The 14653-nt window shown below is 47.1% G+C and overlaps 1 protein-coding gene across 4 annotated transcripts in view; it reads left to right on the top strand.

Annotated features, from left to right (window-relative positions):
• The window catches only part of b4galnt1b (beta-1,4-N-acetyl-galactosaminyl transferase 1b), a 32360-nt gene extending 25595 nt beyond the window's left edge, over positions 1-6765 (top strand). For all 4 annotated transcript variants that reach the window (XM_046335258.1, XM_046335278.1, XM_046335264.1 and 1 more), the window contains 2 exons: positions 4526-4763; positions 5274-6765. In XM_046335258.1, coding sequence (XP_046191214.1) covers positions 4526-4763; positions 5274-5491 — 456 coding nt within the window. In that variant the 3' untranslated portion in view covers positions 5492-6765. The remainder of the gene's footprint in view (positions 1-4525; positions 4764-5273) is intronic.
• The last annotated feature ends 7888 nt before the right edge of the window (positions 6766-14653 follow it).

Below are 14653 nucleotides of genomic sequence, written 5' to 3'. Positions count from 1 at the left end.
CGCCATTCGCCTAGGGCTAAGCGGATGGCGAGCAGTTCACGGTTACCCACATCATAGTTGCGCTCAGATGGCGACAGGCGATGAGAAAAATAAGCGCAAGGATGAACCTTATCGTCAGACTGGAAGCGCTGGGATAGAATGGCTCCCACGCCTACCTCTGAAGCGTCAACCTCGACAATGAATTGTCTAGTGACGTCAGGAGTAACGAGGATAGGAGCGGACGTAAAACGTTCTTTTAGAAGATCAAAAGCTCCCTGGGCGGAACCGGACCACTTAAAACACGTCTTGACAGAAGTAAGAGCTGTGAGAGGGGCAGCAACTTGACCGAAATTACGAATGAAACGCCGATAGAAATTAGCGAAACCTAAAAAGCGCTGCAACTCGACACGTGACCTTGGAACGGGCCAATCACTGACAGCTTGGACCTTAGCGGAATCCATCTGAATGCCTTCAGCGGAAATAACGGAACCGAGAAAAGTAACGGAGGAGACATGAAAAGAGCACTTCTCAGCCTTTACGTAGAGACAATTCTCTAAAAGGCGCTGTAGAACACGTCGAACGTGCTGAACATGAATCTCGAGTGACGGAGAAAAAATCAGGATATCGTCAAGATAGACAAAAACAAAGATGTTCAGCATGTCTCTCAGAACATCATTAACTAATGCCTGAAAAACAGCTGGCGCATTGGCGAGACCGAACGGCAGAACCCGGTACTCAAAATGCCCTAACGGAGTGTTAAACGCCGTTTTCCACTCGTCCCCCTCTCTGATGCGCACGAGATGGTAAGCGTTACGAAGGTCCAACTTAGTAAAGCACCTGGCTCCCTGCAGAATCTCGAAGGCTGATGACATAAGGGGAAGCGGATAACGATTCTTAACCGTTATGTCATTCAGCCCTCGATAATCCACGCAGGGGCGCAGAGTACCGTCCTTCTTCTTAACAAAAGAACCCCGCCCCGGCCGGAGAGGAAGAAGGCACTATGGTACCGGCGTCAAGAGACACAGACAAATAATCCTCGAGAGCCTTACGTTCGGGAGCCGACAGAGAGTATAGTCTACCCCGAGGAGGAGTGGTCCCCGGAAGGAGATCAATACTACAATCATACGACCGGTGAGGAGGAAGGGAGTTGGCTCGGGACCGACTGAAGACCGTGCGCAGATCATGATATTCCTCCGGCACTCCTGTCAAATCGCCAGGTTCCTCCTGAGAAGTAGGGACAGAAGAAACGGGAGGGATGGCAGACATTAAACACTTCACATGACAAGAAACGTTCCAGGATAGGATAGAATTACTAGACCAATTAATAGAAGGATTATGACATACTAGCCAGGGATGACCCAAAACAACAGGTGTAAACGGTGAACGGAAAATCAAAAAAGAAATAGTCTCACTGTGGTTACCAGATACTGTGAGGGTTAAAGGTAGTGTCTCAAATCTGATACTGGGAAGATGACTACCATCTAAGGCGAACATGGGCGTAGGCTTCTCTAACTCTCTGAAAGGAATGTCATGTTTCCGAACCCATGCTTCGTCCATGAAACAACCCTCAGCCCCAGAGTCTATCAAGGCACTACATGTAGCACCCGAACCGGTCCAGCGTAGATGGACCGACAAAGTAGTACAGGATTTTGATGGAGAGACTTGAGTAGTTGCGCTCACCTGTAGCCCTCCGCTTACAGATGAGCTCTGGCTTTACTGGACATGAATTAACAAAATGTCCAGCAACTCCGCAATAGAGGCACAGGCGGTTGGTGATCCTCCGTTCCCTCTCCTTAGTCGAGATGCGAATCCCTCCCAGCTGCATGGGCTCAGTCTCTGAGCCAGAGGAGGGAGATGGTTGCGATGCGGAGCAGGGAAACACCGTTGATGCGAGCTCTCTTCCACGAGCCCGGTGACGAAGATCTACCCGTCGTTCTATGCGGATGGCGAGAGCAATCAAAGAGTCCACATCTGAAGGAACCTCCCGGGAGAGAATCTCATCCTTAACCACTGCGTGGAGTCCCTCCAGAAAACGAGCGAGCAGCGCCGGCTCGTTCCACTCACTAGAGGCAGCAAGAGTGCGAAACTCAATAGAATAATCCGTTATGGACCGTTCACCTTGGCATAAGGAAGCCAGGGCCCTAGAAGCCTCCCTACCAAAAACTGAACGGTCAAAAACCCGAATCATCTCCTCTTTAAAGTTCTGGAACTTGTTAGAGCAATCAGCCCTTGCCTCCCAGATAGCTGTGCCCCATTCTCGAGCCCGGCCAGTAAGGAGTGAAATGACGTAAGCAACCCGAGCTCTCTCTCTAGAGTATGTGTTGGGTTGGAGAGAGAACACAATCTCACACTGCGTGAGAAAGGAGCGGCACTCAGTGGGCTGCCCGGAGTAGCAAGGTGGGTTATTAACCCTAGGTTCTGGAGGCTCGGCAGGCCAGGAAGTAACAGGTGGCACGAGACGAAGACTCTGGAACTGTCCAGAGAGGTCGGAAACCTGAGCGGCCAGGTTCTCCACGGCATGGCGAGCAGCAGACAATTCCTGCTCGTGTCTGCTGAGCATGGCTCCTTGGATCTCGACGGCAGTGTAACGAGCGTCTGAAGTCGCTGGGTCCATTCCTTGGTCGGTTCCTTCTGTCATGCTGGTGAAAGAGGACCCAAAAGCGACTTGGCGAAAACAGAGTCTTTAATCCAGTAAAGTAAATACAATCAAAAAAACACAACTTTCACTCGAAATGACGAGGACAAACTGGAGACTCGATCTTGAACAGCAGGTGAACAGCAGGTTGCCTCGGGAAGGCACTTGAACCAAACAGACTCAGACACCTGCTCACCACGCAGCATCTGAGGAAAACACGACACGACAGGGCGATACACAAACACAGCACGGTGAATTCTAGACAAGGAACCGACAGGGCAGAAACGAATAACAAGGAGAGAAATAGGGACTCTAATCAGGGAAAAGGATCGGGAACAGGTGTGGGAAGACTAAATGATTGATTAGGGGAATAGGAACAGCTGGGAGCAGGAACGGAACGATAGAGAGAAGAGAGAGCGGGAGAGTGAGAGAGGGAGGGGGAGAGAGAGGGATAGAAAGAGGGAAAGAACCTAATAAGACCAGCAGAGGGAAACGAATAGAAGGAGAAGAACAGGGACAAGGCATGATAATCAATGACAAAACATGACACAGGTGCATCCTGTTTCCATTGTTCATCCTTGAGATGTTTCTACAACTTGATTGGAGTCCACCTGTGGTAAAATTCAATCAATTGGACGTGATTTGGAAAGGCACACGCCTGTCTATATAAGGTCCCAATGTTGACCGTTCATGTCAGAAAACAAATCAAGCCATGAGGTTGAAGGAATTGTCCGTAGAACTACGAGACAGGATTGTGTCGAGGCACAGATCTGGGGAAAGGTACCAAAAAATGTCTGCAACATTGAAGGTCACAGTGGCCTCCTTCATTCTTAAATGGAAGAAGTTTGGAACCACCAAGACTCTTCCGAGAGCTGGCCACCAGGCCAAACTGAGCAATCGGGGGAAGAAAGGCCTTGGTCAGGGAGGTGGCCAAGAACCCAATGGTCACTGACAGATCTCCAGAGTTCCTCTGTGGAGATGGGAGAACCTTCCAGAAGGACAACCATCTCTGCAGCACTCCACCAATCTAGCCTTTATAGTAGAGTGGCTAGACAGAAACCACACCTCAGTAAAAGGCACATGACAGCCCGCTTGGAATTCTCCAAAAGGACTCTGACAATGAGAAACAAGATTCTCTGCTACTTCTAATGAAACCAAGATTGAACTCTTTGACCTGAATGCCATCTGGAAGAAACCTGGCACCATCCCTATGGTCAAGTATGGTGGTGCCAGCATCATGCTGTGGGGATGTTTTTCAGGGGCAGGGACTGGGAGACTAGTCAGGATCGAAGGAAAGATGTACGGAGCAAAGTATAGAGAGATCTTTGATGTAAACCTGCTCCAGAGTGCTCAGGACCTCACACAGGGGTGAAGGTTCACCTTCCAACAGGACAACGACCCTAAGCACACAGCAGAAGTGGCTTCGGGGAAAGTCTCTGAGATGTCCTTGAGTGGCCCAGCCAGAGCCCGGACTTGAACCTGATCGAACATCTCTGGAGAGACATGAAAATAGCTGTACAGCGACGAAACCCATCCAACCTGACAGAGCTTGAGAATAAGAGGATCTGCAGAGTAAAATGGGAGAAACTCCCCAAATACAGGTATGCCAAGCTTGTAGAGTCGTACCCAAGAAGACTCAATTTAAACAATTTTAGAATAAGGCTGTAACGTAACAAAATGTGGAAAAAGTCTAAGGATCTGAATACTTTCCAAATGCACTGTATGTTCTTTGTGTGTATGTGTGTCAGAATCAGTTAATGCATTCTTTATATGCACATTTGTGTGTGTGTGTGTGTGTGTGTGTGTGTGTGTGTGTGTGTGTGTGTGTGTGTGTGTGTGTGTGTGTGTGTGTGTGTGTGTGTGTGTGTGTGTGTGTGTGTGTGTGTGTGTGTGTGTGTGTGTGTAATTTAGGTGGGTGGTGCAGTGCGGGAGGCCACTGGCTATACTGCCACCTACAGGCAGACCATGTCCATTGAGCCAGGGGAGGAGGAGGGTGACTGCTTGCATATGCGGAGGGGCTTCCACCACATCATCCAGGGCTTTCCAAACTGCGTAGTCACGGACGGGGTCATCAACTTCTTCCTGGCCCGCACAGACAAAGTCCAGCAAGTGGGCTTTGACCCCCGTCTGGCCAGAGTGGCCCACCTGGGTGAGTACAGACCCAAACCCCAGCACCACACAGAGCGTGTCTGTCCATAACATCAGCTGTACCAGTAGTCAAATGTAGTCGGTGCTACGCGGAGCCTGCACCTGTACCTTATGAGTCCAAAGAGGAGTAGGATAGAAAGTAGGATAAGAGTACCCTAACCCTAGCTTTGTGTCCACATCCCAATTCAATCCTAACCCTAAATCCTAATCTTGGCATAACTTGTGTTCAACCCTGATCCAAAACCCTCCAAATAAGGCTCCTCCATGTCCGAATTCACAATTTAACCCCTGAGCTGCACCATCTACATTTGGAAGAAAGTGATATAGGTAACAGTCTGAATAGTCATTCATTAATTATGTATCAAAAAGCTCAAGAAGGGAATGAAATAGCTTCTTCTCACATGTTTGTTAGTTGATTTTGTACATATAAATTGTGTGATACGTTAAGTTCCCTTTAGCATAAACACGAACCTCTTTTCTTTTGCTCTTGACCCCTTGGTTCTTGTCACAGAGTTTTTCATCGATGGCCTCGGCTCACTTCACGTGGGATCCTGTGATGATGTCATCGTCAACCACGCCACCAAGATCAAGCTTCCCTGGGTCAGCCAATCAGAGAGTGACAAGACGTATGCCAAGTTCCGCTACCCACCAGCCTCTTCGGATGCCACACACACCAAAAACGGCCTCCTCTATTTCAAGAACCGCTTCCAGTGTTTGACTCACAATTAGATGACCTGTTTTGTTAACCTGTCGTTTCTCCTCTCGTTCAAGATTCATGCTCTTTCTGAGTTGCCAAAGAAGCTCTCGCCCGACGTGTCCAATCGGATAAGATTTTAAACAACCACATTACACACATCCCCTTGAATATCGACCTTGCTTGTTTCACTCTAGAGGGATTTCCATTCAAACAGAGCAAAGCTGTCATTTCTCTTAACTTAATCATAATTTCTCTTCAGTTGTGTACTCTTGATTGTAAACTCAAGGTTGAGATCATATTAAGGGATATATGTGCGTGTTGTGCCTCAAATCTTATCTGACGAGTCGCCACCGAGTCCTTTTGTTGAGGAAAGAGAACAAAGACATGCTGAATTAGCCTTATGCCCTCACAGGACTAAATGAGGTGAACGAGTTTCCATACTTTTATGAAGAGATCAGAGGTATGTGTACTCTGTCCTTCCCTTTGCACTATACAGTTTGAGCTGGACTGAGCTCTAAGGGTCAGACAAATGAGGATTGTGGGGACCAAGGGGGACTGAGGATGGGGATTGACAGTCATTCAGTAGAGAGGACACTTCTCAGCATGTGACAACCCCTTCAGAGACACAACGCATGGGTGCTCCCTTTCCAACCCCAGACAATGAACGCATACAAGACTCTAAATGTGTGGCTAATTCTCCCTGGGTGTCTGTGCCAATGGTTTCCCAGGTGGTTTGGTGTTGAATGATATTTTTTGTTTAAAACCTCTGTGTCGCCCTTGACTGGCCCATGCTTGAGGAGAATGATGCTCATCCATCTGGTCTGGGATCTAACCCAGGAATAATATCCCTGTTTCACCTGGTCTAGTGCATTCTGTCTATCTAGGGTCGATTCCACTCTGTTTTATACTCCAAGCATCATAATAAGGAATGCTTCTATCCATGCACGCATTTGAATGGGAGGGGAGATTAATTGCATTTTCATATGCTACCTCGAACAGAAGGGTTAGTTTGACCAAAGTGCATGTCTCTCTATTTCTTTACCAATTCTACATGGAAATAAACACACACTAATAGAATGATGGCAATAATGGCACAGTTTGTGTTTAGAGAGTTGAAACGCTGTACGAATGAGTAGAGCACCAAAGGAAATGGTTGGAGAGACACAATGTTAGGTAACACATCACAGAGAGATGATATGAATGAGAAAGTAAGGGTCACAGTCACACCGAAGTACCAAGGCAGCAAAACATTTTATACTTCCAGTTCCTCTGCCATGCAACCTGACAGCAGGATCACATAATGTTATTGTGTTTTCTAAAATCAAACAACAAATCGTTTTTTTGGATTTGTTATGAAATACCCCAAGGTGCCAGTGATACATTAGATACCTTTTTATGTTTTCCTTTTTGAATAGAGGAATATTTTAAAACAGATACAATTTTGGGTGATGCCAGAATTAGATTTGTATTTCCTGAAAGGGGATATTTAACACTAAGTGAGATCTCAGTTCAATTGAACCTTGATTGGAGTAGCTCTTCCATGGGAATCTATGACTAATACCAGCTAGACTCCCCAAGCAGATACTTCCCGTTTTCAGAATGAGAAGTGTTCTGCATGTGAGTAGGGGCAGTAGTTTGTCAACAAAGACACTGCTTAATGATAGGTTTGATTGAATTCCATTATCTGAAGGGATTAGTTGAAGGGATTTGGACAGTGATTTCCATTGTTAAACTGATGTTAATGATGATGATGATGGCGGTTGTATTTTTTCTGCTTGCTTCACCATAGAACCACGGGTCTGAGTCTTTCCAACCTGACGACTATCATAATATATGCCATTTTCACAACAACCTTCTGCATTATCAGACTGTTTTCAGTTAAACATGATTATAAAGTCTCTGATAAAAAAATACAGCTGATGTATGGTACTGTGATTTTTTAAGGCAACATTTAAGAGGGTGTTCTGGTGCAGTGCAGAGATGCGCACGGTGTCTCCAGTGCGCATTTCTAGCCCGGTGCGCTATATTCCAGCTCCTCACATTGGCCGGGCTAGAATGAGCATCCAGCCAGGACGGGTTGTGTCATCTTTACACTCCAGACCTCCAGTACGCCTCCACAGCCCAGTACGTCCTGTGCCTGCTCCCCGCACTCGCCCTGAGGTGCGTGTCCCCAGCCCAGTACCACCAGTGCCAACATCACGCACCAGGCTTCCTGTGCTTCTCCAGAGCCCTGTACACCTGTTCCTCCTCCCCACACTCGCCCTGAGGTGCGTGTCCTCGACCCAGTACCACCAGTGCCGGCACCACGCACCAGGCCTACAGTGCGCCTCGCCAGTCCAGAGCGTCCAGCAACAGTACCCAGTCCAGAGCGTCCGGCAACAGTACCCAGTCCAGAGCGTCCGGCAACAGTACCCAGTCCAGAGCGTCCGGCAACAGTACCCAGTCCAGACCGTCCGGCAACAGTACCCAGTCCAGAGCGTCCGGCAACAGTACCCAGTCCAGAGCGTCCGGCAACCTCCTACGACGGGTCGCAGTCTGGAACCTACCACAACGGGTCGCAGTCCGGAGTCTACCACGACGGGTCGCAGTCCGGAGCCGCCAGATTCACCCTCCTGTCCGGCGCCGCCAGATTCTCCCTCCTGTCCGGAGCCGCCAGATTCTCCCTCCTGTCCGGAGCCGCCAGAGTCTCCCTCCTGTCCAGAGCCGCCAGAATCTCCCTCCTGTCCGGAGCCGCCAGAGTCTCCCTCCTGTCCGGAGCCGCCAGAGTCTCCCTCCTGTCCGGAGCCGCCAGAGTCTCCAGCCAGCCAGGAGCCACCAGAGCTGCCAGCCAGCCAGGAGCCGACAGAGCCGTCAGCCAACCAGGAGCTGCCGATGTCGCCTGCCACACCGGCGATGCTGGAATCTCCCTCCTGTCCGGAAATGCCAGAGCCACTCCTCAGTCCAGTGACGCCCTCTACGATGATCTCCAGTCCGGGTTCCGCTGCGAGGGTCCACATCCTGCACCTGAACCGCCGCGGTGAAAAAGGCCCACGCGGACCCTCACCTGGCCGGAGTCCGCACCTTTGTGGGGGGGTACTGTCACCCGCCGACCTGAGTATTCTTTGTTTTCTTTGTTTTGGTTAGGTCAGGGTGTGACATGGGTGATGTATGTGTTTTTGTAATGTCTAGGGGTTTTGTAGGTTTATGGGGTTGTTTATCATCTAGGTGTTTATATATGTCTATGGTTGCCTAGATTGGTTCTCAATTAGAGGCAGGTGTTTACCGTTGTCTCTGATTTGGTACCATATTTAGGCAGCCATCTTCTTTGGGTATTTCATGGGTTATTGTCTATGTGTAGTTGCCTGTGTCTGCACTCGTTGTCATAGCGTCATGTTCGTTTTGTTGTTTTTGTTCTTCGTGTTCTTCATTCATTAAAAGAATATATATTCACATCACACTGCGCTTTGGTCTCCTCACTACTATGATCGTGACACTGAGAGATACACTATATATACAAAAGTCCACTTCATATTAGTGGATTCGGCTCTTTCAGTCACACCCATTGCTAACATGTGTATAAAATGGAGCACACAGCCATGCAATCTCCATAGAGAAACATTGGCAGTAGAATGTCCTTACTGAAGAGCTCAGTCACTTTCAACGTGGCACCGTCATAGGACGCCACCTATCCAACAAGTCAGTTGGTTAAAGTTCTGCCTGCTAGAGCTGCCCCGGCATAGCAACAACGGCTCAGCCACAGTGGTAGGCCACACAAGCTCACAGAACTGGACCGCCGAGTGTTGAAGCGTGTAAACAGTCTGTCCTCGGTTGCCATACTCACTACTGAGTTCCAAACTGCTTCTGGAAGCAACGTCAGCACAATAACAGAAATGGGTTTCCATGGCTGAGCAGCTGCATATGCTGCATATGGGGCGTTGTGCCAGAAACCGAAAGGTTGCGGAATCGAATCCCCAGCTGACAAGGTAAAAATCTGTTGTCTGCCGTCGAACAAGGCAGTTAACCCACTGTTCCCCATTTAACTAGGCAAGTCAGTTAAGAACAAGTTCTTATTTACAATGACAGCCAAACCCGGACGAAGTTGGGCCAATTTTGCGTCGCCCTATGGGACTCCCAATCAAGGCCACAGGATACAGCCTGGATTCGAAACCAGAGTGGCTGTAGTAACACCTCTAGCACTGAGATGCAGTACCTTAGACCAGGGCTCTCCAACCCTGCTCCTGGAAAGCTACCGTCCTGTAGGTATTCAACCAACCCTAATCTAGCACACCTGATTCTAATAATTAGCTGGTTGATAAGGTGATTCAGGTTAGTTACAACTGGGGTTGGAGCAAAAACCTACAGGAGGGTAGCTCTCCAGGAACAGGAATGGAGAGCCCTGCCGTAGACCGTTGCGCCACTCGAGAGCCCATGTAATTGATGTAATGTAATTGAGATAGATATGTACATATACTGTAGGTAGGGGTAAAGTCACTGGACAACAGGATAGATAATATGCAGTAGCAGCAGCGTATGTGATGAGTCAAAAGGAGAAGGCACATGCCAGCTGATTGGTGAGTAAAATATTGACGTGGCATATCAAAGAGTGAAGCATTACTCCCATGTTTGTTCAGAGAAGACAGCGTGAATCAGGCCTTCATGGTCGAATTGCTGCAAAGAAATCACTACTAAAGGACACCAATAAGAAGAAGAGACTTGCTTGGGCCAAGAAACACGAGCAATGGACATTAGACCGGTGGAAATCTGTCCAATGGTCTGATGAGTCCAAATTTTAGATTTATTTTTTATTTTATTTTTTTTGTTGATGTTTACCCCTTTTTTCTCCCCATTTTCGTGGTATCCAATTGTTTAGTAGCTACTATCTTGTCTCATCGCTACAACTCTCGTACGGTCTCGGGAGAGACGAAGGTTGAAAGTCATGCGTCCTCCGATACACAATCCAACCAAGCTGCACTGCATCTTAACACAGCGTGCATCCAACCCGGAAGCCAGCCGCACCAATGTGTCGGAGGAAACACCGTGCACCTGGCGACCTTGGTTGGCGTGCACTGTGCCCGGCCCGCCACAGGAGTCGCTGGTGCGCGATGAGACACGGATATCCCCACCGGCCAAGCCCTCCCTAACCCTAGGCCAATTGTGCATCGCCCCACAGACCTCCCGATCGCTGCTGGTTGCGACAGAGCCTGGGCGCGAGGCCAGTCTCTGGTGGCACAGCTAGCACTGCAGTGCAGTGCCCTTAACCACTGCGCCACCCGGGAGGCCCACATTGCGAGAATCTTGACTGTCTCTGGTGGCACAGCTAGCGCTGCAGTGCAGTGCCCTTAACCACTGCGCCACCCGGGAGGCCCCCATTGCGAGAATCTTGACTGGTTGCATCAGCGCTTGGTATTGCAACTGCTTAGCATCCTATCGCAGGGCGCTACAGAGGGTAGTGCGTACGGCCCAGTACAGTTACTGTATTCCTAGTTATATGTACATATATACCTCAATTACCCCGTATCCCTGCACATCGACTCAGTACCGGTACCCCATGTTTGGCCTCCTGAGTGGCGCAACTGTCAAAGTCACTGCATTGCAGTGGTTGAGGTGTCAATACAGACCCAGGTTCGATCCTGGGCTGTATCACAACCGGCCACGATCAGGAATCACATAGGGTGGCGCACAATTGTCCCAGTGTTGTCCGGGTCAGGGGAGGGTTTGGCCGGGGGGGCTTTACAAGTAGGCTGTCATTGTAAATAATAATTTGTTCTTAACTGACTTGCCTAGTTTAATAAAAAATAATAAAAATGTATATAGTCAAGTTATCATTACTCATTGCGTATTTATTAAGTGTCATTACTTTTCTATTATTTCTCTATTTTCTTTCTCTCTGCATTGCTGGGAATGTGCCCATAAGTAAGCATTTCAATGTTAGTCTCCACATGTTGTTTAAAAGAATGTGACAAATAAAAAAGTGATTTGGACAGTGGGCAGTGCTAGAGGGTTTCCAACACAAACCACAACCTTGAGCTCTAGCAGATGAAACCACAAAACCGCATGCTCCTTCACTCATTCACTCACTACATTAATCAAATGATCACGTTGGAGGTGCCAACTGAGGGAGCGTCAAAATTTCAGTTAAGGCCTCTCTCTCATTAATGCCAGAGAGAAAGGTATGAAAGCCTGTTTGTTGATGTGATGCACTACCTCTCCACCTAGCCTGTTCTAGTGATCCCTGGGATCTCTCCCTGCCCGTGCCTCTGGAACCAAGGGAGAGCCGGAGCGCAGGGAGATTCAGGGGGTGATTCATCCATAGCTTCAGATGTGAAAAAAATACTTACATTGTAAAATAACCTCTTAACAGAATTTACAACATTTTCTATTAAATTTAATTTCTATATTCCAATGTGAAAAATTCCTGACAAACGTAATCTGCCAAAATATTTTCAACTCTTTGGTGTGTTACAGTTTTCCTCCAGCAACCTTTCATAACAAAAAAAACTTTAGGATCAAAACAATCATGTTTCCAACAGCAGTTATGGGCATATAAAACATATAACACAACATATAACATCATGGCCTCTTAACTGACCCTCATGTGTCTTTAACAGGTAATAGCCTAAATGCTCTAGGTTTGTTGGCCTGTCCCTCACATCTGTTATGACCATTTTGTCATAACAGATGTCACAGTCCTTGGTGCAAATATAGATGTATGATGGGATGTCATGGAGACATGACTGAAAGATGAAGCAAACCTTATACCTTATATATCCATTAAAATGAAATGTCCATTGTCCATTTAATTTCTATGGATACATTTTTTAACTGAAATGCAGGGGAAAAGAGATATGGATGAATACAATTGACAAATAACTTCACAATGGTTATTGACTCCTGAGTGAAATATGGTGTCATAGTTAACTAGTAAGGAAAGAAAATGTATAAAAATGCCAGAATAAAGACACAATCAAAATAAACAAAAGTCCATCATAGATTTAAAGCAACAGTGACAACATCATTAGTTTGAAATTGAATGCAAAAGAGAAATGTCCTGTTGGTTGTCATTGAGATTAGGATGGGACGGGATTGTTATTTGTTGCTATGGAAATATCACTTACATTTACATTACATTTAAGTCATTTAGCAGACGCTCTTCTCGGAAGGCTCTTTGAAGAGGTAAAATGGTCACCTTTGCAAACTGTTGTGTCTGCATTTGCAATAAGATTATAGATATGGCCTTCACTTGAACCCAGGGAGGGAGATCTTCGAAAACCATTAGTTTGATTGATTTTCAGACGGTATTGGGGCGCTTTGATCTTGTATTGTTATACAGAATCAAGAAAGAAACACACAAAACAAAGAAACAAAACCATTAAACCATAAAATAAATGTTATAATTTTTCTATTAATTTTTTGGGGGGCAAGGAAGATAAAGCGTTTAGGCCTAATATCAAAACCAGTCACCTTTGAGAAAACACAAAATCCTAATAATTATGCTACTACATGTGCTTAATTACGTCACATTTGTTTTGAGCAGACTACCGTGGGCTTTAACAGGGCGCTTGGCTCAAGCCCGGGAGGCAGCCGGTTTAAAATCGAATGCAATCGATTTAACTTTCAGCCAATGCAAAACACGCCAACACCGGCACCCGGGCGAGATTAATCTAACCCTCTCATTGACAAACACACACAGACGGTTCTTACTTTATCTGTACTGTGAAATCTCTCCCAAACAAGATGCTGCCAAGAATGTGTCGATTGGTTCTCCGCACACTTCAAATGATATCCAGTCATAGCGTTCGAGGCAATCAGTGAAGACAAGGATGCAGAAGGGATACCGCCGGAGCAAGTATTTTGGAATTAATCATTCCTACAATCCATTTTTTTAATCCACTTTTATTTCTTCACAACAATATAAAACACGTTATGAGGTTGTTTTTTTTCTTCAGAAAATTAGACTGATTTTGGATGAGAATTAAGACACAGCAAAATCCCGTTTTCTTGATTTTGTTTCGGTGCTGCACTTGTACTGAGACCAGTTTTAAAAACTACGTTGGGCGCAGAAGCGCGCAAAAGTCATGGCCGCATTTCCGGGGACCGACCACTTTCTAAACCATTTCTTACAGACGAGGAAAATGTTTTTAGTTGAATTTGGTATGGGAGAGTCATTTCAGTGTTAGCCTTCTTCAGATTACATTTTGAAATTGTCAAGTGCAATTATTGATACATTTTCTCCCAATATATTTATAGGAATTCGTCTGGATTCATTTGTTAGCAGCAGTATTTTACCTTAAAATATTTACTTTATTTTAGTTTATAAAATACATTGACTACATCAATAAAATTATAACATATATTTTAGAAATAGAGATGTGGAAGTTCACAGTAAAAGGTCACCACTGTTCTATAGTTTCTCTATATTATCACATTAGAAAGAAGTCTTAAGTTCTGTGTTACCACTATAATATCTTGATTTTGTATGTGGTTTTTGCTCAGGAATATCTCATTCAATAGTGTACAGCATGTCTAACATCCATTCTTTCTATACCCCATAGGACCGCACACCCAGCTCCTCTCCTGAGAACGGACCCCATCTCCTCTCCTCCTTCCTGGCCAGACCTTGTGGCCAAGCCCGGCTGGGGGGCAGTGGACTGCGGCAGGAACGGCCACACTCATCCTATGAAGGGATCATGAGTTCCATGACTGGGATGCTCCAGCTATTGGGCAGTGAAGTGGCCCAGAGCTCCAGTCTAAGGGTCCAACAGGTGGCAACTCTGACAGTGCCAAAACTTAATTTTCCTGGACACGTCCAGAGCGGACTTGACCTTCACCCCCATCCACACCAGCACCACCACCTCCATGAGCTGCCTCTCACCCCTCCTGCTGAGCCCTCCTCCACCCCGGCTGCCTACACCTTTGAGCTCCCCCCATTGAAGATGCTCGGTGTACAAGAAGACTTCCCACCTGAAGGAGCGACCTTTCGTCTGCAGCTGGCTCTTCTGCGGGAAGAACTGCACACGCTCAGACGAGCTGCAGAGGCACCTGCACACACATACTGGGGAAAAGTGCTTCGGCTGCCAGACGTGTGGGAAGAGGTTCATGCGGAGCGACCACCTGGCAAAACACGAGAAGACCCACCAGGGGGAGGGGCCACGACAACCAGGGCCCCCAACAGGAGGCTCCACAGCCACAGGGTGGCACCAGAGGACCAGCCAGGA

The sequence above is a fragment of the Oncorhynchus gorbuscha genome, linkage group LG03 (assembly GCF_021184085.1).
Source record: "Oncorhynchus gorbuscha isolate QuinsamMale2020 ecotype Even-year linkage group LG03, OgorEven_v1.0, whole genome shotgun sequence".
NCBI lineage: Eukaryota > Metazoa > Chordata > Actinopteri > Salmoniformes > Salmonidae > Oncorhynchus > Oncorhynchus gorbuscha.
This window is presented reverse-complemented; position numbering and strand designations above follow the sequence as displayed.